Source organism: Chanos chanos, chromosome 8 (genome assembly GCF_902362185.1).
Source record: "Chanos chanos chromosome 8, fChaCha1.1, whole genome shotgun sequence".
Taxonomy (NCBI): Eukaryota; Metazoa; Chordata; class Actinopteri; order Gonorynchiformes; family Chanidae; genus Chanos; species Chanos chanos.
Window position 1 is genome coordinate 1,284,572 of NC_044502.1, and position 24,495 is coordinate 1,309,066.

Here is a 24,495-nt window from a genome sequence, read left to right on the forward strand (position 1 = left end):
CCCTGCAGGCTGCTTACCTGGAATTACAGCGCCTCCTGCTGGTGAAAGAACAGGTACGCACATTCAACACCTGCTGTCTCCTGTTTAAAAAAATGAACTTTTTAAAAATAAAAACTCATGATTTTTGTTTTGGATTGGCAGCATACCATTCGTGTAAGGGCTCTCTAAAAATATATATATTCCATGATCCAAGTTTCTGTATTTAGTTTTCTTTATTGCCTTGTGATTATTCTGGAATATTCTCTGTCCACTCATACCGTCTTCTCTTTAAATTTTACCTCTTGAAAGTTAAAGCTAATGGTTAATCTCATTCCCCAAAACATCAGATTAGCACAGAGCTGGACTTCCTCAGAACTGAACGGGTTGACATCGTACACAAGATTCAAGGTAAAGGCAGATACGTGTCTGTGATGTTTCACTAGGGACTCCCTGTCGCTAAAAATCCTTCAGCAGTGACAGCAAAGCATTCAGGCCTTTTTTTAACAAAACATTCAGATCATATTTTGAATATGTTGCTGTGTGCAGTATCTCACCCTGATGTTTCAGAGCCATCAGCAGGTATTCACAGTAACAGCTGAGAATGTTGTACATATGATAACTGTTTGATTAAGAATGACCTTTGTGTGGTTTTGTGGACATTTGCTGAACATTGCCAAATACATCCTGCTGTTGGTATCAGAATATCATTGGGACAACCATGTTTTTACTTTGTTTATGTATTTTTTTCGGTGCAGATGCCAGCAGGTCTTGAGCTGTGAAGACAGACTGATTGCCAGCAGGGGGAGCTGTTGCCTCCCTTACACGGTCAGCACTGAGGGCCTCTCACAGTGCAGTTCTTCCCTGTGTGAGAGGGAAGGTGTGTGTCAGGACACTGGACGAACACACACACACACACACTCAGTGTCCGTGGGCAGGGAGGCAGAGGGCTGGGACTGGGGAGGGATGTTAAAGAATCTGAAAAAGCGGGAACTGTGTATTAATTAAAGAAACATGTTACTGTGAGTCTGTTATCACTTATGTCACTGTGACAGCGTACTGGGTTTTTTGTTTTGTTTTGTTTTGATTTTGGTCATTTGTTAGTTTGATGTGTTTGTCTGCCACTACTTTAAACACATTAAACACTTAACTGAATGTGTAATTGACAGACGGTAAAGATGAATTTTTTATTATTATTATTATTATTATTATTATTATTGGGAAATGAGTGTGACTCACTCATAATTCATTCAGTTGTACATATGATATGAGGCTGTGTTGACGGATGGTCAGGAAGGCGGTATTTCGTCCTGCTGACCGTGCAGTCCAGTCCGGTTCAGTTGGGTCGGGTCGTGATCGTCGGAGAAGGGAAAGACTCCTGCATGTATAAACGACAGATTCTCTCCCCGCTCAGATCTCGAGTGTCTGGAAAGTGAGTCTGTGGAGTGTGCGTAACACACGTGTGTGTAGACTAACACACATGTCTCTGTAGCTATAAGCAGCCACACAGGGTGTGTTACATGTATGTGAACACAGTCACACGTGTACAGAATAGGAGCAGAGCATGTATGAGAAAAGGCACACGCATGAGCGCTCAGACGAATGGCTCTCAGACGTTGTCTGTATCAGGTGAACGTGCTAACGGAGAAATTCGCCAACTCTGTTTGGCTTTGTGTCCCTGCGCCTGCTTTCCTTCTCTTTCGCCGGTACGACCCGCCTCCTCGCCATAAGCCCAGTTCACAGTCCGTCTGGTTCTGTCACCAAATTCACTGCCGGACTCTTTGGGCCACTGGGCTTTGTTCTTCAACAGATTGAGAAAACTGATCCTTCATCCCTCCATAATCTCAACATTCTCCTTTTCCTCCCACTCTCGTCCTCTGAACAGCTGACTCGACACGTGTCTGAGTCCTGTCACTCTCCCCAGGTGCTCTGACTCACCGCTAAAGCACTGCTTGTTCGCAGATCTGCACTCCGCTCCAGCCCTGTGTCCCAGGGCCGCGTTGGTTTGGTCCTCTGCCCAGTGGAAACTCGTTAATTGGTATTCAGCTGCAATAGAAGAAACCTGCATGATGATGTCACTATAAATGAATACAGTAAAGAGTGAAAGAGCCTCCCAGAGTGCATTGCTGCAGACTGTGTGCAGTAAATTCACACCTGTAACATATGGTTTGTGAGTTCAGATCTATCTCTGATGTTGATGTGCACGCATGTGTGTGTAACTGAAGACTGTAGCCAAGTTTGTGTTACATGTATGTAAGTGAAGCCAGAACACTAATGATGGAACGCACATGTGTGTCCATTAATCTGCCTGCGTGTGGCTCCTTTCCTGCTTTACTTGGACATGCTAACAAGATTTCATATCGGCTTATTTTTCCCTCACAGGACAACTGGTCGTGCTTGGTCAGCGTGGAATGTACTGGATTTTTAATGTTAGTTTGTAATCTTATCTGACGGATCGTCTGTGAGATCTGGTTTATCTGAACTTATATTAATGAAGGATCTTGAGTTCTTTCATACAGGACACCAGTATTTCCTGCTTGGGACGACCGCCCAGAACAGTTTTATTCTGGTTTAAAACCAGCACCTCTGATTGGGTTTAATGAAAAGCAAGCGGAAGCGTCAGTACAAGGGTCCAACATGATCAGAACTTTGACCAGCACAGAAATTCATGAACAAACACAGTATTGAAACGGTTTTATCAGAAGAATTACAGATACTGAACCAAACACAGACTAGGATGCATTCTTCCAAAGAAAGTACTCAAGCCAGTTAGTCTAAAATCATCCTCTTGAATAAGACTGTTTTGCTGTTGACTGTTGCTATATAGGGAAGCATCCTTGGGGGCATTTAAAAAACAAAAAAAAACTCTTTTATTTTTCGGTTTATGCTGCTAAGCCTCTGCTGTAGTTTGAAGCCAGTTCATTTTTTCTTTGTTCTCTGGTTCATAAGTTCTGAACTTGCCAGATGTATTTTCTAGAAAAAAATGTAAAGAGTTTTCATTACATGTGAATAAAAATAAACAATTCCCTCCCTACAAAATGAGCCCAGTTTCCCTGTGTTTATATACATGCGTAATTCATATTCCGTGGCTGACATTTCTCTTAACGCTTTCAGTAGAATACACATGTCCCTGACACTGACAACATTTTTTGGATGTTATTTTACAAATCTATTTATTCGACAGTCGTCCATTTTCTTGCTTCATAAGCAGTTCTACCTTTTTTCCTGTTAGTATTTTGACTGACTGAACCAAATTCTAATACTGACCAGGGTACTCTGTTTTTGGACACCAGTTATTGCCACGCTTTCCTTGACTGAATCTGAGATACAGAGATAAACAGATAAACTGATCGGTCGTTTGTGACATTTAATATACACATCGGTCATCAACCCTTCGCTCTAAAGAGGGTCTCACCTTGTTGTGTGGAGCGAACAGAACTGACAGTGTTGGATGAGTGGAGCGTCACGTTACGCAGGGTGACCAATTTAGTCCACGCACGTTCACTCTCCCTGTTCAGGCCGTTAAAACCTCATCCCAAAACCAGAACTACACACAACCTCCACACACAGCCTCTAAACAAAAACTCGACATACAACCTCTACAGCACGAAGTCTACACATGACCTCGACAGCACGAAGTCTACGCATGACCTCGACAGCACGAAGTCTACACATGACCTCGACAGCACGAAGTCTACACATAACCTCTACAGCACGAAGTCTACACATGACCTCGACAGCACGAAGTCTACACATAACCTCTACAGCACGAAGTCTACACGACCTCTACAGCACGAAGTCTACACATGACCTCTACAGCACGAAGTCTACACATGACCTCTACAGCACGAAGTCTACACGACCTCTACAGCACGAAGTCTACACATAACCTCTACAGCACGAAGTCTACACATGACCTCGACAGCACGAAGTCTACACATGACCTCTACAGCACGAAGTCTACACGACCTCTACAGCACGAAGTCTACACATAACCTCTACAGCACGAAGTCTACACGACCTCTACAGCACGAAGTCTACACATGACCTCTACAGCACGAAGTCTACACATAACCTCTACAGCACGAAGTCTACACGACCTCTACAGCACGAAGTCTACACATAACCTCTACAGCACGAAGTCTACACATGACCTCGACAGCACGAAGTCTACACATGACCTCTACAGCACGAAGTCTACACATGACCTCGACAGCACGAAGTCTACACATGACCTCTACAGCACGAAGTCTACACGACCTCTACAGCACGAAGTCTACACATAACCTCTACAGCACGAAGTCTACACGACCTCTACAGCACGAAGTCTACACATGACCTTGACAGCCGAACCGTCTCTGCTACAGGCCACAGCAGCCGTCTGGTTGCAGGACCGTGTCCTTAAGCACATTGTGGTGAATGATGTGAAAATGCAGTTTGTGTTTCATTCAGTAACGCCAGTGACACTTGTATGTATCTCGTGATGGTGTCCATTTGATTTACGATAAATCACACAGTAGTAATTCTCGTCCCTGTTACAACGAGATTTAAAGTTTGCACGATATCACCGTGTGACACTAGAGTAGCCACTCACTCCCACTGGTGGGCTCACTGACAGCATGGGGTCAAATGTGAAACTCGGCACAGCGTTCAGAAAGTAAAACCTTTATTCTGTTCTACGTCACAGTTACAAATGACTCCGCAGTCACATACAAACACGAGACGAGCTTCAGAAGGTTAGCGTTACAGCACCGTCCTGTGTTTGTCTGGTCTCCAAACTTCTCAACGTTGTGACAACGTACTGACTCTATCCACAAAAACCACAGTGATGGTGTTCCTTCCGTAGCCTGTGTTTAAAAAAAAAAAAAAGCCCCGCGTCCCTGTTGGAGCTTGTTCACTGACATGGTCTGACGAGCTGACTGTGTTGTGTTTACTTTCGGCGTGGCTTCTATGCGTACATCGTCAGCTGAAGCCACTGCGGGGACAGCGGAGAAATGAAAAAAAGGGAGGGGAGAGAAGGAAAGAGTAGGATGAACGACAGAACGAGAGAAAGGTCATACAGTCTTAACATCCATAGATTTATTACGTGTTTATCTTTAGCAGTGTTTACCTCTGGGATGGTTAGCCTGATAATACCGTCTCCGTCTTTGTCAAAAGCCTTGAATGCCCCTGTGAGAAAAATGAGGTTTTCACACAGAGTTAAAAAAAAAACCTAGAGAGGGTGCTCACTCTGCAAACCAATCTGAGGTAGTAAACTGAGCCAGCCTTAGTGAAGAATGACCAAATGCCTGTACTTCCAGTGGGTTTACCAGTGGATTTCATGTATTTCCAGTTCATCAAAAGAATGCTTAGATGACTTTTGGTAGAAATAGTTTCCATCTTGAGACAAGACATTAGCAAAAATGAAACAGTTGTTTAACACCACATAAGAGGGTTTGACAGAGAGAAATGATGCAGTTACTCAGACTTACTGAACATGCCCTCCAGACGCACGAGGCAACAGATGTAGCTGTCAAAATCCATCTGCAGGTGCTCGTTAGCATAGCGCATGGCTATGATGTTGTGTAACTCAATATTTAGATGAAATCCTGAGGAGGAAGAAGAGAAAAAAACAAACAAAACAACTTACTGTTCATCCAAATCAACAGTACTGTTCACTAGCAGGTCGATTCCTCTATAAAACGCAGTGTTGTCCAGATTACAGCGTAATTTATGGATAATCTGTGTCTGACTGACCTGCATCAGTGACGGCACTCTTCATGTCAAAGCTACTGATGGTGCTGGACTTGTCTGTGTCGTAGCGCATGAAGATCAACTACAGGTGACAGGGAAAAGACATTTTATAGGACCCCAACACTCCAAAACTGAAAATACTGCTTTATGTGAAAACTGGACTGTTTACACTGTTACGTAACGTCAAACAGGAAGAGCTCTCTCATTACCTGCCACTGTTTGATTTTGTTCCATAAATGTTTAAACTCCTCGAGGTTTATCTTTCCTGATCCGTCAGTCTGCGTGTGTGTTCTTTTAAGGAGCAAACCAGAGTGTGGAACAGTCCTCAGTGCTACGAGCCTCCTTCACACTTTAACGCCGCTAGCACAATTCAAAGCAAGAATATGAGGACACAGTGTGTATGCAACCCGAGGTAATGCTCTGTAAAGGGGAACCAGTTAAATTACAACCAGCAGCTCCGGCCAAAATATCTTTAATCACTACTTTAGAGTGAGCACTTGATTAAGATACTGTCCAGGAATTGAAAGGAGTCTTTTTTTTCACACCTAAATCAGGACTATTCAACCAATGGTCCCCCCCCCCCCTGTTGTTGGTAAACCACAGGTCTGTCTGCTGTTGGTAAACCACAGGTCTGTCTGCTGTTGGTAAACTACAGGTATGTTGGTTAACTACAGGTCTGTTGGTTAACCACAGGTCTGTCTGCTGTTGGTAAACCACAGGTCTGTCTGCTGTTGGTTAACTACAGGTCTGTTGGTTGACCACAGGTCTGTCTGTTGTTGGTAAACTACAGGTCTGTCTGCTGTTGGTAAACTGCATGCTGTGTGTTTTGATGAAGGATACATCCATCAAGGCAATCATACTTCTACAGCTCTCCAGACTAAAGCCTTCTGTTTTCAAATCCTTATCTGAGGACAGGAAACAAGAGGGGTGGAAAAGGTAAGAAAAGAAAAGTAAAAGAAGGAATACAGAAGAGAGAAGATGAAGAAAGTGTGAGGTACTCACGTTTAGCAATCACGTTACTCAGAACACTCTTCAGTTCATTAGCATTCATTTCCATATCCTGTGCAGACAGGAAGTCCACATGTGAAGAAGGAAGTGTTTGGAGGCATAGAATTGTCATTCATAGTCACAGGATATTTTCGGTTGTCATGTGGTACCTTAGTCATGTGGTGCTTTAGGCGGTCATGTGGTATTTTGGGTGGTCATAATGAAGCAGTGCTTGTTTACCAGTTTACTGGCTCACTATGGCCTTTAAAATGACTTATTAGCGGTAGCCTTATTTTCCCATGTCTCAATGCTAGTGTGACTGCCATCTCTAGAGCAGCGTGTCTCTGCTCTGGTACTGAGAATGCTCTAGATTACATAGTTTAATGAATGTCTGACACCAGCGCATCCAGCTGATGAAGCCAAGAGCTGAGGAATCAGTTGAAAAGGTGAATCAGGAGTGATCATGCTGGATTCCAAAAAAATGTTCTGTCCTGTGGAGTTGAGAACCACCGTTCTAGGGCAGAACATGTACGTTCTGTGTACTCACGTCGCCAGCGATCTGCTGGAAGATGGCCCTGAACTGTTTCTCCTCCTCAGTCTCCTCACCCTCTGGTTTTTTTATCTGGGAGGAGAGAGAGAGAGGGAGAGAGAGAAAACAGAAACCGAGTTTTTCACCTTGGGGCGAGGGATATTTACTGTGGGTATTAGCAGAACGGTGAATGGGCAGTCACATCTTTCATTCATCTCAAGAAACCTTACGACCAAAGAAAAACTGTTTCATGGGGAAAGTGAAAGCAGATGTGTGTTATGACCCAGACAAACTACATGTAATGAACTCTCTTTTTTATTTTTTGGCATTTCCTTTTCTTTTTAATCTCTCAATATTTTTTTTATCGTCTGGTTCTGTAAAACGTCCGTCAGTGAATGTGTTAGTGGCCCGAGAGAGTAACATTCTGGACCTGGCCGGCCCTGTTACAGACACACATCCCACATGCATTAAACTCTCGATGGCTTTACAGAGACTTTAGAACATACGACTAATCTTCACACTATCCAGGAAAACATGTCAGCAGCCGCTCTCCCTGTCTGAAGTTCTTTAGTCTGTGAATCTAAAACTCTGACACAAACTGTGCTAATCTAAAACTCTGACACACGCTGTGCTAATCTAAAGACACACACATTGTGCTCATCTAAAACTGTGATGCACACTGTGCTAATCTAAAACTGTTACACACACTGTGCTAATCTAAAACTCTTACACACATTGTTCTAATCTAAAACTTTGACACACGCTGTGCTAATCTAAAACGGTTACACACACTGTGCTCATCTAAAACTCTGACACAAACTGTGCTAATCTAAAACTGTTACACACATTGTTCTAATCTAAAACTCTGACACACGCTGTGCTAATCTAAAGACACACACATTGTGCTAATCTAAAACTGTGATGCACACTGTGCTAATCTAAAACTGTTACACACACTGTGCTAATCTTAAACATTTACACACATTGTTCTAATCTAAAACTCTGACACACATTGTGCTAATCTAAAACTCTTACACACACTGTGCTAATCTAAAACTGTTACACACACACTGTGCTAATCTAAAACTGTTACACACACACTGTGCTAATCTAAAACTGTTACACACACGCTGTGCTAATCTAAAACTCTGACACACACACGCTGTGCTAATCTAAAACTGTTACACACACGCTATGCTAATCTAAAACTCTGACACACACACGCTGTGCTAATCTAAAACTGTTACACACACGCTATGCTAATCTAAAACTCTGACACACACACGCTGTGCTAATCTAAAACTGTGACGCACGCTGTGCTAATCTAAAACTGTTACACTCACGCTGTGCTAATCTAAAACTGTTACACACACGCTGTGCTAATCTAAAACTGTGACGCACGCTGTGGTCTGAGGGGCATCGGTAGGTTAACATGCATCTCTGTCTGGACAGTTCGCTAAACAGCCACGCGTCCCACAGGCTGAGCATTAAACACTTACATCTATTTTCTTTTTCTTCTTGTCATTTTCTGTCTGTGGAAGGAAAACACATTAAATTACAGAACACATCTCCACCTCTGCAGTTTTATTCATGTATAACAGGTGACACACGCAAAGCTGTGACACAAACAAACAATAACATTCATGAACCAATGACATTCATACAGGAACCAAGTATCAAAACAATGCAAAACACCATAATACTGCACAGATAAGCACTGGACTGCTTCAGCACACAAAGCTGTTAGGCACTGGTTTCCCAGACTGGACCAGTGAAGGAATGGGATGGATGACTCACCTCACGCTCTGCTTTTATCACCGTGTCAACCACCCTTAGAGAAATAACATAGGTGTCAGATGGTGCCATGGCAACAGGGAGGTGTCAGGTGGTTATGCAGAGAATCTCAATGCCAGGGCAGGCTGGCACATGCAGTATTTACCACTGGATATATAAACACATAGAAACCATATCCTCAACACAGACTCTGCCAGTAGATACCTTAGCCTTAATCCTGTGTTTATAGTCACGTCCATTAAACACATCCCAAATATAACCACAATATTGACTCCCTAAATCTCACGCACACACACATACACATACACATAGATCCCGTTAGATCTCACATTTCACTGCACTCACATATACCCATACCATCAGATCTTGCAAACATACACACACGCACACACACACACACACACACACACACTCACTCGGAGGTGGTCTTCTTTTCGGAGAAAACCCTGAGGATAAATTCACACTCTTTGTGGGGGTCAAAGGTGGAGGGCACAATGACATATTCCCCCGGGCTCAGGCAGAGGCGCTCGGTGACCTCGCGCAGATTGATGTAATTCTTACAGCGCGCGACTGAGGCGTTGTACAGGAAGAAGTCCTTCGGCAGGTGCTTTTTGTTACCGCGCATCTGCGGGTGGAAAAGACCGGAATGACGGGGTGGAGGAGCAAACCAGGGGACTGGGGTAGATTTTCAAAGTTGGATGGAACATGTTTAATGGTGAAAAGTAGATGTGACATATAATGGCCTTGTGAGCAGTTATAAGTGCTTAATAGAGGTATTATAGAGGCTTTATAAACATACAAACATACAAAGAGATTATGAGTCCCTTCAATGTAACTAATAGTGAGAGCTCCATATGAGTGCACTTTCCACTGTAAGACAAGTATAAATGTATACGTAAAATGAATGTGTGTATATATAAATGTGTAACATTTTCAGAAAATATCATATTGACTCCAGTCTTTCTCACATCAGGATGATCACCTGATGTAAGAAATGTTTACCCATTTTTTCAGACCTTACAGACTTTGTGGGTCTCAACATTAATGTCGACAATACATTAATTGTAAGTCGCTTTGGTTTAAAAGCATCTGTGAAATACCACATTTTAAATTGTTACACTTTAATGTGGATCTAAACCATTCAGCTCTGGAGTTCACACTGAATGTGACAATGTGATGTCCAGCCTATGCCATACAGCAGAGGTCAGAGGAGCTGTGTCTATCAGTCTGAAGGCTTTCACAGATCAGTCTGTATCCAGATCAGTCTGCCCAGAGATCGGTCTGTATCCAGATCAGTCTGTATCCAGATCAGTCGGCCCACAGATCGGTCTGTATCCAGATCAGTCTGCCCAGAGATCAGTCTGTATACAGATCAGTCTGCCCAGAGATCGGTCTGTATCCAGATCAGTCTGCCCAGAGGTCGGTCTGTATCCAGATCAGTCTGCCCAGAGATCGGTCTGTATCCAGATCAGTCTGCCCAGAGATCAGTCTGTATACAGATCAGTCTGCCCAGAGATCAGTCTGTATTCAGATCAGTCTGCCCAGAGATCAGTCTGTATCCAGATCAGTCTGTATACAGACAGTCTGCCTACTCATGTCAGGAGCCTCTCCAAAAACAGTCATCGTGAGTGAGTTTTTGATAACACTGAACCATTTGTTTTTAGATATATAGATATAGATATATATATTTAGGTATATAATTGTATTCATGTTTATATTCACGTGTATAGTTACAAGCGATGAGTCACATCTGAAACTTTCATTGGACCGTGAGCTGCAGAGGTGGTTGGTGTGGTCTAACGTAATCTAATGTGTAATTGTGTGATTCCGTTCTCCCAGGGGCCCTGAACTGCTTGTCACACCGTGTGTATCTCTCCTCATCCACGCATCCTACCTCCTCTGGGACCTAAAGGACAGAGAAAGAGAAACTCAGTTTGAGTTTAAGAAAATCACATAACAGGTCGTCCACACCGCTCAGGCGTGGAGACTCTGTAAACAGATGATGAGCAATCAGCTCTACAGTGGATGTGTTAACAGGGGGCTGACAGAACCACACCGTCTGATAGCGGCTAATAATGATAAGAGTTTATAAACCGCGGCTGGTCCAATGTAGTCACTGCCTGTGGTTATTATACGCTTTTAATATCATTTATTTTTACATGAAACATGTCACGCGTTCATCAAATACGTTTGTCAGTGTTAAAAATCTGTAAAAATCTTAAACGTATAGATGGATAAATGTATTCGTGTTACAGCGTTTTGACCTCGTAGATGGCGAATCCTATGGTGAAGAGTCGGGCGCCCAACTTTCGTTCCTTCCTCCTCCCCTTCTGCATGAGCGCGATCACCACCGTGCACTTCTTCTCGCCGTCCACGGGCTCGTCGTCTTCCTCCAGCAGACGCAGACGGAACTGAGGGTTGGTCCAGTACGTGTCTGCAACAGGCAGGGAGGAGTGTTAGGGGTAAAGCCAAACGCAGTCAGCACTCTGTGAAACGCAGCAACAAAATCCTCAGGCTTCAGCATCTTGTATTCACATACAGCACATGTGACTGTGTTTACAGACAGAGCGTCCCACACACACACACACACACACACACACTCACACACACACTCACACACACAATTACATAAGGATTTCAGCAGGTCTTAATGTCCAATATTCCTGCTACACAGAGAGTTAAAACAGAACACACTTCGTGTCGTTCTGCCACTGTCTGCAGCCAGGAGCGTAAGACGAAACAATACTCTGTCTTCTCCCTCACGCGTGGTTCTTTAGGGTAAATGATCGGTGACTGACCGGGGTAGTTTCGGCAGCCCCCGGCGGAACACCCGCGGACCCAGCGGCCCTCGCTCACGGACACGTTCCATTTGAGCATCTTATCGTCCTGCAGCGTGTCTGGGGTCAGGTTACAGATCTCCAGCTTAGTGAAGTTCTCCTGGAAGTTCTCGTATGACATCCTGACAGAACAAGACCGGGTTACGACAGACAGCTATAGGACCAGTAGTCAGTCTAAAGTAGTCAGTTCATCGACCTCAGAAAAAGTTTAACATTATATGTGATTGTATACAGTGGGCACCAATGTATTTGTGTGTGTGCAGGCACCAGGGCAAGTCATGGAAGCACTCAAAGGCAATCTGAGCGCTTCGTCTAGCATTTGACTAAGTCTATGGGGAGAGATGTGGAGCACAGGGAGAAACTAAATGTGTCTTTTCACTCTGGGAATGAATCAGAGGATCTCCAGAAACAAGCCTGACATTTGTAAACAGTGTTTAGGGAACTGAAGCTCTACAGACTGTATAATCAGGGTCCTTTTCATGTGAGTGCAAAGTGAGGAGTGTATTAAAGGAAAATGTTAAAGATTAAATCCTTTGTGTTTTTTAATCGTTTATTATTTCTTTCTTTCTCTGTTGAGTGTGTGTGAAATAAGGACAAACCAGAATTCTCCTTCCTGAATGGGCTGAAGTTTCTGTTTATGCTCTTCTGAGGTAGCCAGGTCGGTCCACTCGTTCGACCTGCACGAGGGGGAGGGGGCCACGCCCCACGGGTCACGGAGACGCACCAGACAAACCTTCATGTCCTTACAGTCCTTTCTGCTACCCTGTGGACAAAACGCAGAATCTGTCCCGGTCCGTCTCCAGACACAGAGTTATACTGCGATGGACTGAGTGAATTCAGCATCTGCACTCACACGTCCTGTGTTTTCTTTCACGTCTTACCTGTTCGATGGCCGTTACAGAGTAGGCGTGGCCTCTGACCAGGCCAGTGGCCGTCTTTGTCTCCTGAGCGCTGGGTACCACAGCCTGAGAGTTTGAGAAAGTCGTTAAAACCAATCAGGTCTGAAAATAACCTAGTAGTTATTCTGCATTAGTCGTGTGTTTCAAGTGACTTGTCCTATCTGATATCCGTGGGATCTGACGGGTGTTGAGTTTGGCTGTTTGAAAAGGAGATCAATGAAACAACGCTAACTGGTGCAAAAACTCTCTTATCATGTAACAAAGATGTTTCCATGGACTACACCCGGATCCAGGGAGTTTTCATCCCCTGTGTCACATTTATGTTAATCAAGTGTGAATGGTATATAAATTACAGATATTTTTACAATACAATAAAAGAAGTGATTTCAGAGAAAATGTTCTAATGTGTTATAGTCTAATATTTTAAGTCAATAAACTTATGTGTTTCATAATATGTGTAAACATTTAAAAAAAATTTATGAACCTAATTAGACAATATTAAAATTAGAGAAAAAAAACCCTAATAAAACAAGTGAAGTTACTTTGATGTACAGTCATGCGCCACATAATGACGTTTCGGTCAACGACGGACCACATATACAACGGTGGTCCCATAAGATTATAATGGAGCTGAACCATTCCTATCGCCTAGTGACGCTGTAGCCGTCCTAACATCGGAGCACAACGCATTTTACTCACGTGTTTGTGGTGATGCTGGTGTAAAGAAACCTACTGCACTTCCAGTCGTATAAAAGTGAAGCACATACAATTGCGTACAGTACATAATACTTGATAATGATAATAAACAGCTATGTTATGCTATGCTATGATGTTCGCACAACGACGAACGCATTTCTCAGAACGTATTCCCGTCGTTAAGCGACGAACGACTGTAGATGTAGAAATGTCCCCTTTTTGCATTTTCATCGCATTTGTAGCGCTGAGGGCTGTTGGGTCTCCCAGGTTAGACACACTAAACATGACACGCGCACACGCGCACACACACGCGCACACACAAACAGATAGAAAAGTCCTTTGATCGCAAGTGCGTTATTCCCGCCAGTGATGTGTACGTACAGATGAGTGAACAACCAAAAGTGCAAAAAATGCTAACACCGATTTTACAAAAAAACAAAGGGGTACGTGAAACAAACAATATGCATCCAAACAGATGTTGCAAACCAGTATAGATGTCACCCTGGCAAGTCCCACACGGTCAACTACATAAAACTTCAGTCCCAAAAAACACAATAAAAGGTTTTGGCTTCAGGCCTGGGCAATGACAGACGTGGTTTTCACAGACAGATCACTGTGTTTGATTAAAAAAAAAAACAACAACAACTTTTTCCAGATTACCAGTGGTTTCAGGCATTACTAACAGACTGGATGAAACATCCAAACATGCAATGCCATGACATGCAAATTCAGAGCTAACAACATGAAACATAACTTCACAAACATTTTGAAGATTGCTAAAAAAAACCCCATTTAAAGTGATTTCTCTGTATTCTCAACATGTCATGAACACAAATGTCATGTCATGAACACAAATGTCTAACGTATAATAAATGTATAATAAATGTTTTTTTTAATATTTATATATATAAAAAACGGAGGAAGCCAAAAAAGGTGGATTAACTCCAAACCACTGACAGACACAAAAAAATGAATTTGTCAGTAGCAAAAGGATGTACTGAAGTAACTCAGGTAAAACAACTCGAAAAGAAAAACGAATTTCAGAGAAAACACTTCACAATCCCAGTAAACTGTGTATTCGCTGACCTTTTACACACTGCCGTAAGATCAGTTTCTTAACGGCGCATTTCAACATGTGTAGCATTGAAATCAACAAGTCACACTTGCACTGACAAAGCACTGGTGTGGACGTAACGCTGTCTTTGGGGTGCAGGTTCACTCTTAGGACAGAAAGTTCGTTTCATGCCTTTCCTCCACGTTCCCACACACACTGAATCACGAGTACCAACCCTGGTGGGCCCATTGCTGCTCTTGTGGCCATCTTTGATCAGCTTATCAAAAAGCGTGCCCAGCACACAAGGAGGAAGGCTATAACCCAAAGTGTCCTTCACACAACCAGAAGAAAATACACAAAATGTAATACACTGGATTTTAGCATGCAATGAAGGAGAGACAGAGAGAGAGAGAGAGAGAGGCGCGTATTATGGTTTTTAGAGAAGGACCATTAAAAAGATAAAAGTGGTATTGTCGTTCAGCTGAAACACAGAGAAGAAGTTAGTTATGAGAGAACTGTGAAGGGCAAATTTGTGATCATTAGTGTGTTTTGCTTTGCTTTGTGGTCAAAGCATTTTTCCTACCTGGTCTCTCATGAAATGGACATCAAGCGTGAAAGCAGTTGACAAGCGTCAGTATTTGATGCACATATTTGGGAAAACGTCAATATTTGACATAGCTGCAATTCCATATTCTGTCCATGGGAGGCCGCTATTTCTCATTTCTCATAGCTCACTTTAATTTTTAAAACACATTCTCTGGTTTCTTTCAATAGTGCTATGAACGAGGCCATATGAAAAACGGGTAAATTTAGGGGTTTGGGGAGGATCAGGTAGTGCCAACGTTGTAACCTTTCAATCAATCATTTTCATGACATTTCACATGCGTCAGATGCTGAGGCTTGTCTGCTTTGTCAGTATTTGATGCCTGTTTAATGAGATCCGTCTGTCTCTTCAGTGTCATAAGAGCAGTCTACAGACTGAGTAAAAAATGAAAAGGAAAAGAGAAAACAAACTGTAACGCTTTACTCTGCGACTGAATTAGTCCTTCAGAAAAAACACATGACAGCTGTGTGCACTTCCACTAAACACCGTTCACAATCAAGACCTAAACACCAGAGACCAACTGTCTGAACACGAGTTCCCTCTCCACAGTTTACTGTGGCTGTTACTGGTTGTTTCCACGTCCACTCAGAGGAACCAGGCAACCCACTAAGATTTTATTATTAAATTTGAACCCCAACTTAACATTTACGTACAGCATTTATATTTATGAATTCTTAAATATAATTTCTTATATATCTCATGTGCGTTAACTTAATTTCGTGTGGTGCTACTTCCCACACTAGGTTTGTGCAATGACAGCTTTTCAGTATCTCCAGTATCAATACATATATTTCTATGACTCATCATGCTTCTGCCTGTGGGTGTATTTTTAGACTGTTCTTAAAAATATGGTAACAAAAATACCTAAAATTTGGTCCACATATAACCATCACTCCAGTGATGGGGAAGTTAAATAGACAGCGATAAGAATGTGTCGGACTCACGTCTATGGAGCAGCCCATGAGGGACCCTCTCTCCAGGGCCTTCCTCATGATCTGGTACATCTCCTTTGGTGCCTCTGAGATCTCGTAAAACTCCGTGACTCCTCCGGTGAAATCCTCCATGGCCTCCAGGGTGTTCCCTCCCTTAAGAGCCTCGTAAGAACCGTGTAACCTACAGCCCCAGGGTAAACGGAGAGAATGAGAGAGAAAAACCAAATGACCTTTTTTTTTTGGATGGCCATACATTTTTGACCAGACCTGACAACTGAGCAACTGCATTTGAGAGATGTTTGGAATGGCAACGCATGATCCTAGACTAAACTTCCAATCAGATACTTATCTAGGCTTGAAAAATCAGCTTTAAAACCAACTGATTCTTTCAGTGACTCAGTGAATAACTGAGTTGCAACAGGATTCCACATGTACGTGGGATCATAAGCAACAATTCTGGGGAACCAAGCACACAGCATAAGAGGATCGTGAGCACCCCCAGTTGGGAGGTGCAGGATGACTGGCACAGAAGCACTTATTTCTGCCTGCAGCTGTATGTCGCTGGCTGATGAGTGGTTTAAAGTCTGTTTATATTCTATATATGCTGTGATCCATTTGATACACTGACAGAGGCTGCAATAACTGTTTTATTTGGCACGGCAACTGAGCACCACGCTTAAGAGTCTTTTAAAAGCACTGCTGTGTGGAGGCAGAACGGGCGTTAAAATATTTCCTTCATTGTACATGTTGCGATATGCTGGCGCTCTCCTCTCTGTGATGACGTCAAAAGAGCAGCGATGTTGTTCCACTCACTTGGCGTAGGCCTTCTCCAAGAGAGCACTCCAGAACTCATTCTTGTGGCCGGACCTGGTGAAGACCAGCTGGTTGTTGAATGTGGGAAGGCGGTCATCGATGATCACGTCCTCCCACTGGCCGTAACGCCAGAACTGTAGGGAACAGGAGAGGAGTGAGAGACGGATTGTCAGTGTCGGGTAATGCCCTGTATTTGACACACTGAGGGCGGGAGATGCTTAGTGAAATTCAAAGAGTGCAGGAGTGTAGAATGGTGAAAAGAATGGGGGTTGTTTTAATTAAAAACATCTGTGACCCAAATTTGACCTCATTTGTTCAGACTGGGGCAGCTATAGCTGTCATACCTGGAAGTGGAAAATGCCGGCGTAATTCTCGGTGAAGCTCTGCTCCGGGGGCACGACCCTGTACAATAGCTTCTCATTCAGCGTCAAACAGGCGATGGCAGCAAGCAGCCAGCAGTCACCTGCCAAACAACTTCACCGTTTTATATGACCTCCAAAAAAAAAGAAAGATTCTTTCCCTGTGTCTAATGTAACAAGTCACAGAGAATATAATGTACTTTCCTGTCCTCTCTGTGTCTGTACGGTTAGAACTGTTCTCTGAAGGACTAGACTCTTTCCTGTCCTCTCTGTGTCTGTATGGTTAGAACTGTTCTCTGAAGGACTAAACTCTCTCCTGTCCTCTCAGGTTTAGTCACGGACACCAAACTCAGGGCTGATGTTAGTTTCCTAACTGCAGTTCTTTAGAATCTTCTCACAGGAGGTTCATCCTCTAAAATCCTCTCTTTCGTTTTCTCTCATTTCTTCTCCTTGTTTTCATTAGATGTCTGTTCCCTGGCTGTTGACAGCCAGAAGTATGCCTGCCACTGAAATTACCAGGAACAGTTTGACCGTAATAAATCTGGCCCTAAGACACTCCATCCCTAATTAATAACTGTTCAGCCGCTGAAGAAATCCAAAGAGGTTGTGTATCTTTAGAGCCAAAACACAGGACCAATGTCCATAGTAACGCACAGAGTGATGCAGCCTCTGGACTGTGTAGTCTAATAATTAAAATGAATCGGTTTACAGTTCCTTATTCTCTAGTATTGGGGCCTCCTTCAGCATCTTGAATGAGCACAAGTTTCAGTCTGTGTTTTCCCTATGCCCGGCTGCGTCCACATCGGGACTGGCTTGAGCAGGAGCCCTGGACAGACACACATTAGCCCGGCATGGACGTCCCATTGAGAGATAATTGCATTTCCAAAAGTCTGGGGCGTCTCATGACACCTATTTTTGGAGCATGGTGTGAGTGAATGTAGTGGGCTCCCTTGCATCTGTGAGTGCACCTTTAACAGATGCTATTGGGGAGGGGGGTGTTAGCGGGGGTGGGGGGGGGGGTGATATCAGTCCAGTTCTGTGCCTCATGTGGGTCAAGCCCCCAACACCCTCTTCTTCTCCACCTCCTCCGTTTCATACTCTCACTCTTTCATGGAGAGAATTTCACATGGTGTCAGATGTCTAGATGTCATTCTAAAATCACTTTCTGTTGAGCAGCTAGCAACACAAAACTAACCACAACATCTCTGTGTGCCCAACAAACAACTGCCACGTTTCTTCTTTAAAAAACAAACAAACAAACAGCTTAAGGCCAAGTTAGCATAAAGGTATGTCAACCAACATCAATCAGGAACTTTCTACAACAGACAGTGAATGTTACAGATTCATAAATGAAGTTCTTCACAGGGACACAGGCAGGATCACATCTCCCTTCATCATTTTAATACAGCGCTGGACAGATGGGCCTAAATATGAGCCATAAAATCTAATAATAGCCCCTGACTGGGTCTTAAAACGATGAGAGGGCCTTGTGCTTACCCAGGTCTCCCTGGCAAATATCTGTCCTGTTCGCGCCTCCGATGATAAACTTGGGATTATCGCAGATTTCCTGTAAGACGGAAAGGGAGAGAAGGAACATTGTTGTGGTGATGTCACTCGGCACGTCAGAGGAGCATAAATCACCATTTGTATGGGAAGATTAAATTTAGACTGGTTTTCAATGATCTGGGCTTTTTTTTTTCCCAAGTTAAATCGCATTGCTTAATCATGCAGTTAAAACTGAATAACTTCTCTCCATGCTCAGTCATTCATCAAAACATGATTGACATCCATGATTGACAGCTTCAACACATGATTGACATCCATGATTGACAGCTTCACTCCTGCTGAGGAATATGCACACCCTGACGTACCAGATCCATGCCACATGGGCACAGGTCTCTTTGCATCTTGTAGTTTTGAAATGTGCAGACAGGGAGCAGGTTGGCGCATTGTCAAGGCTTGTGGTGCCACGGACTACCCAACTAGATAAGGCTTATTATTCGGGATATTAGAGCTGTGTGCTCTCCATTATCATTAGGGCCTAAGACAGAACTGACAGACAAGTTTATCGCTGCATTAGAACGATCATTTCTCTGAATGGCATTCTGACGTTTTTTGGCGATCACCATGCTTTAGCATTATGGTTAAAGTGCCGAATTTAGACTTATTTTATATACAGTATTTTGGATTAGATGTAACATCACTATGCTGTAGTACTTATACCTGCACTTATCTGTAAATAATACTATTGCACTTTTGCACTGCTGGTTAGATGCTAACTGCATTTCATTGGCTTTGTACCTGTACTCTGCACAATGACAATAAAGTTGAATCTACTCTAATCTAATCTAATCTAATCTGATTTTTTATGCCTTTCGGTAGATTGTGAATAATTGTTGACCTGGAAACCATCAAACTAATCTGGCAACACTGTCTGCATTTAGTGTGTCATCCACAGTTTTCTAACCAATCAGAGAAGAGCTGAATCAAGCACTCTGCGTTAGGAGAATTAAGGTTTAATGGACATAAACAATTCAGTGATAAGAACTGATCTTCACTTTAATACAAAATGGTGGCATAACGCATTTTTACTTTACCTACAGTTATAATATTCCAGTAATCAGGAAAGTGTTGTGTAGTGCAAGCATTGTACAATTATGCATTTGGGACTAATTTTTGTAAAATTCTGACTAAAATGCAGTAGTGTTTTTTTGGTAGCAGTTTCGTTTTAGTCATTTAAGGTGTAAATGGTGAACAGACACCAGTCTGGCAAATGTTCTGAACCACCTCTGACAGAACTAAAACAAACAAACAAACAGAAAAACCTCTGAAGATACATGTAGTCTGTCATGTTAGTCTGTCTGTCTACTCAGATTAGGATTACACGCAGGATTACACGCAGTCAGACCTGCGTGTGACGCACCTGCTTGGCTGCAGAATGCAACTGAGGCTTCTTATGCATTTACGAGTGTTGAAGTTCACGTAGCGTTCGGGAGTTGCTAACTGGGGTCCTGGGCCACGATCCAACGCGGCCCCGTGGGCCTGCTCAGTGCACATGTGCAGAGTATCTATATAATTTATGGGCTGCAGCCTGCTGTGCATTCAAACTATGTAACTGTATATGTGTCCATGCATCTGATATTCACCTCTTATTATTTAACGAGTGCTTTCAAAAGGTCAAAAGAAAAAACACTTAGACCACCCCATCCTCCAAAAAAAAAAAAAAAACCCAAAACAAAAGAACGAACCGATTTTTGCTGAGATAATGACCCCTTTGTCATAGCAGTTTAAAAGTCAGATTAAACAAAACATTCCTACAGCCGCACATCAGAACCTCTGACGCAGAGTTGAAAATCTGACACATTGCACCATTTGCTAAAATATTGTGGGCTGAAACCTTTATTTCAGTCCTGGGTCCATTAATTAGTGTTTTAGCCATTTGCAGTTTACCATCATGTGTTTTCCCACACGCTCCTGTTTGAGTTGCCTTCTGAACATGAGCTAATACAGGAATGTCTAGCATTAAGTCCTGGAGGGAAATACTGAGATCACAGTGTTTAAGCTAACGCAAACGCATGTTACAAAATCCAGATCTGAAGAAGAACTTTCAGCTATCTGCTACATTAGCACTGAAACTGGATGGTGGTGGGTTTTTAAATACTGAAAGAACATCCTTGTGGAGATGGTTTACTTCCCAAAAGCACTGAATTTAACGGAACAGAAGTCACAGACATTAACTTTTGAGGCCCGTGATGACGGCCCAGATCATTCACAATCAGGACTGCTGACTAACAAACAAAAGAAAAGCAAACTTCCACACAACTTAAACGAATACCACATGAGAGTGTCCTATTCACCAGACCACTAACGTTCGGCCACACGGCTCTGCAGCGCAGGCTTGGGATCAGACGCTGATTCAGCATTGTTGACCTGACAGCCTATAAGTGCCGTTTAAAATCAGGTCGGTCACGAGACTGATATTTCGCATTGGGTTTGTGCCAAGATTTAACCGCCATTTAATTGAAGTTGTTGCTTAGCGACCCATGATTGCTTATACACACGACGCAGTTCGCTCGACTGGTGAGCGTGAGCATATAAGGGTCACCGCAAGTTTCAGTCTAGCTGTCACTCGGTTTTTGTCACGATAGAAACACACTTCAGTGGTTGTTGTACGCATGGCTTCTCAAGTCAACTAAAAACGTCCCTGCGAAACTTTACGTCCAGCTGGGAATGTACTCCTTCCCTGTCAGACTTAGCCGTGTGTCCTGTCACTGACGCAGGAATCTCGCTGATGAGTCAAACCATATGTATGGGAACCTGGAATGCGGAAATCCACTCTCTTATCATCTGTGGGCCGGGGCTAATCGGTCATGGTGTTTTTGGAAATGACAACATCCACTTCGCGCCACGACTTTCAACCAGAGAGATGCAGAATGATCAGAATTAGGACCCGTGTTTATTTATGTACGTATGTATGTATGTATGTATGTATGTATTTACAGTAAAGTTTACTTTTTCAGTATAGTCAATTAATGACTAAATAGTTGCAGTTTTGAAATATGGCAATTTCATACGTTTTTCTTTTAAAAAAAGTTTGCAGTGCGACAACAATGTGAAAGCAAAGAACAATCACTGTCCATAAACAACCATTTCTCTGTTCTTTACAGAAAGGACCGTGGCCTACCAGTCACATGAACACAATGACACAAAGATGCAACAAATCTTGTAAAATGATTCAAAGCCTCCATACAGAAAATGACAGGACACACAGGAGTGCAGGGAAGCAGAGCTGTCTTTCTCGTCTAAAATTACACATTCTTGTCATAGGCTACTGTCACAGGTCTGCTGTTAAGGTTAGGCTCTGCTCAGGGGTAAAGAAAGAAACTTCAACCTGAAGTTGAATGACTGAAATGTTTGAAATAGCAGAGACAGGCAAAAGTTGTTTCACTTTGATGAAGACTCCTGCCTCAAAGCAGGCTGCCTTGTTGGATTGGTGTTTAAAATGTCTTTTTCATAGTGTGGTAGCTGTCCTTTAGTTTAGGATTAGCCACTGTCTCTACAGACAGTGTACTAAACAAACTTAGAATTGTGTCTGCGACTCCTGAGAGACAATAACTGACTCCTGAGAGACAATAACTGACTCCTGAGAGACAATAACTGACTCCTGAGAGACGCTGTGTTGCAAAGAGAGAGGACAGTGGTGGTCACTCAGCGGTCACACAGATACATGGTCATGTGACCCACTGTCTTGCCTTGTACTTTCACTGACAGACGGAGAACGCAGGACAACTGGGATTTGAACTCAGCAGGTGTGTGTTCGGAGACACAGTAACTGACGGCAGTGCTTGGGTTTCCCATAATTACTGTGCTGTGATGCATGAGCAACATATGTCTATGCACAGTTCCCCCAGGCGTTGGACACAGAGTTACTGCAACCTAGCCCAACCTCATAAACAATGCCTCTGTTAGTATTATTATTATTATTATTATTATTATTATTATTATTATCAGTTTAGGTCACATCTTCATCAACACCACACCAACACATCAAAAGACCAGACCACAGTATCTCTCAAAACAGATGAATCTTCCTGGTGGGTGAAATACATGAAACACACAGGACAGGCGGTCTGAATGAGAAAAAGGTCAGGTGACGTAACCTCTGGTATTGGAACACAAACGGTTGGTACCGCTGCAGAGAATCAAGGGTTCGCTCACCGATGGGCGTTTCCATTCGAAATTGAGCGGGAACGTGCGACTGTAGAAGAGTGACGAGTCGTTGGCGGGAAACAGAGGGTCTTGAAACAGCACCTTCTTGCGTACATACTTGTCACGGAGTTCCAGAAAATTCTTCAGCCGTTTGGCGTCTTTCACTGCCTCATTTCGGCTCAGTATAGCGGAGTAGAAATTGATTGGAGCCGCGAAGCTGTCTGTGATCTTAGGGCTGGTCTGCGGGGCGGCTGCCGTCGTCTTGGCGACTGACTTAGTCACCTTCTCCTTCACTTTCTCGCTCTTTTTCGTTTTCTCTTTGGCCGGCATATTTTCCGTCCAAGGATCACACCAGAGTTTTCTCGGCAAGGGAACCTGAGCAACTGGACTTTGCTTAAACTTTTCTCCAATTCTCAGTCACCTTATATGCTGCTGAAGCAAAGCTCCCCCGCCCACCCCCCAAACACCTGTGCCCACAAAACACACCCCCACACTGCCCCACACACACACACACACACTCACACACACCCTCCCCACACACACACTCACACACTTACACATGCTTTTCCTGCCCTGCAGCCAACTTTATTAATAGACTTCTCTACACGGGATGGCAGCTAGCATAGCCTGACTCTCTCTCTCTCTCTCTCTCTCCCTCCCTCTCTCTCTCTCTCTCTCTCTCTCTTCCTCAGATATCTGCCACTCATGACCAGTTCAAAGTCCATGGACATTTCACACAGTGAGAGGATGGGGAGGGGACGGGGGAGAAATCGACACAATAACGGAAGGTGAGAATATATGACAGGGCATTTCCTTTTGGAAGACACGTGACGTGCATGCGCTGCGAAGGCCGCCCAGCCGTAAACGCTCCGAGGTTTGGGAAGAGCCATATGCACGCTCCATTAAAAGATGCAGGTTTTCAAAACAAAGCGTATCGCCTGTCATTCCTCAAATCCTGGATTATCCCTCCCACTCTTAACCAAACTGGTTTCTAAGGGACTGGATTGACAAACAGGTCTTGTCTGAGTAAACATCTCCACCACACAGTTCTCACACTTTTGCTTTATAGCATTTCACTCCGTCATTATTTCTCTCGAGACAAAATCTCCAGATTGCGTAAACTTTATTTCTCAGAGGTGATTACCTTGGCTACATTTGAGTCAGTATTCTCTGTCCTAATGTATCCTGGACTGCTCTCCTCGCTGGACTTTCTGACTTTATTCTCAACCTCTCCTGGCTTCTTTGTCCTCCTTATTTAAATGCTACCAAAATTCTGTTCACTCCTGCGCCTTGAAACAGAGAGAGGAGTTAAAAATACCCATTATCAGGTTACAGAGTTTATAATCAGTATCTTGTGTCTTGCTTTGGCAGTATATTATAGAATCAGATAGGGAAGCACATGCATCGTGGATTAGTGGTAAGAAAGTCAGGGTCTTTTAACTCCAGCAGCCTGTTTGCATGCTCATAGAGTCATAAAGTATTGGATTCATAGAATGGGTTGCGGTTTGGGGACAGAACAAACTCATTTGGGCTATGCCAGGAACGGCTATGAAAAGTCTTCCAGTGTGGGAAG

At 43.3% G+C, this 24,495-nt stretch overlaps 1 protein-coding gene across 1 annotated transcript; it reads right to left on the bottom strand.

Moving 5' to 3' along the window:
• Positions 1-4,924: 4,924 nt before the first annotated feature.
• Positions 4,925-23,252, bottom strand: capn3b (calpain 3b). Its single transcript, XM_030781718.1, has 20 exons — positions 22,932-23,252; positions 18,711-18,780; positions 17,199-17,317; positions 16,855-16,988; positions 16,054-16,222; positions 12,738-12,821; positions 12,456-12,619; positions 11,818-11,978; positions 11,284-11,453; positions 10,914-10,925; positions 9,436-9,644; positions 9,028-9,056; positions 7,244-7,305; positions 6,712-6,769; positions 6,539-6,614; positions 5,919-5,985; positions 5,713-5,791; positions 5,448-5,564; positions 5,087-5,145; positions 4,925-4,951 (listed from the first exon to the last, which is right to left on the bottom strand). The coding sequence occupies exons 1-20, from the start codon at positions 23,250-23,252 to the stop codon at positions 4,925-4,927; spliced, it is 2,187 nt and encodes a 728-aa protein (XP_030637578.1).
• Positions 23,253-24,495: the final 1,243 nt, after the last annotated feature.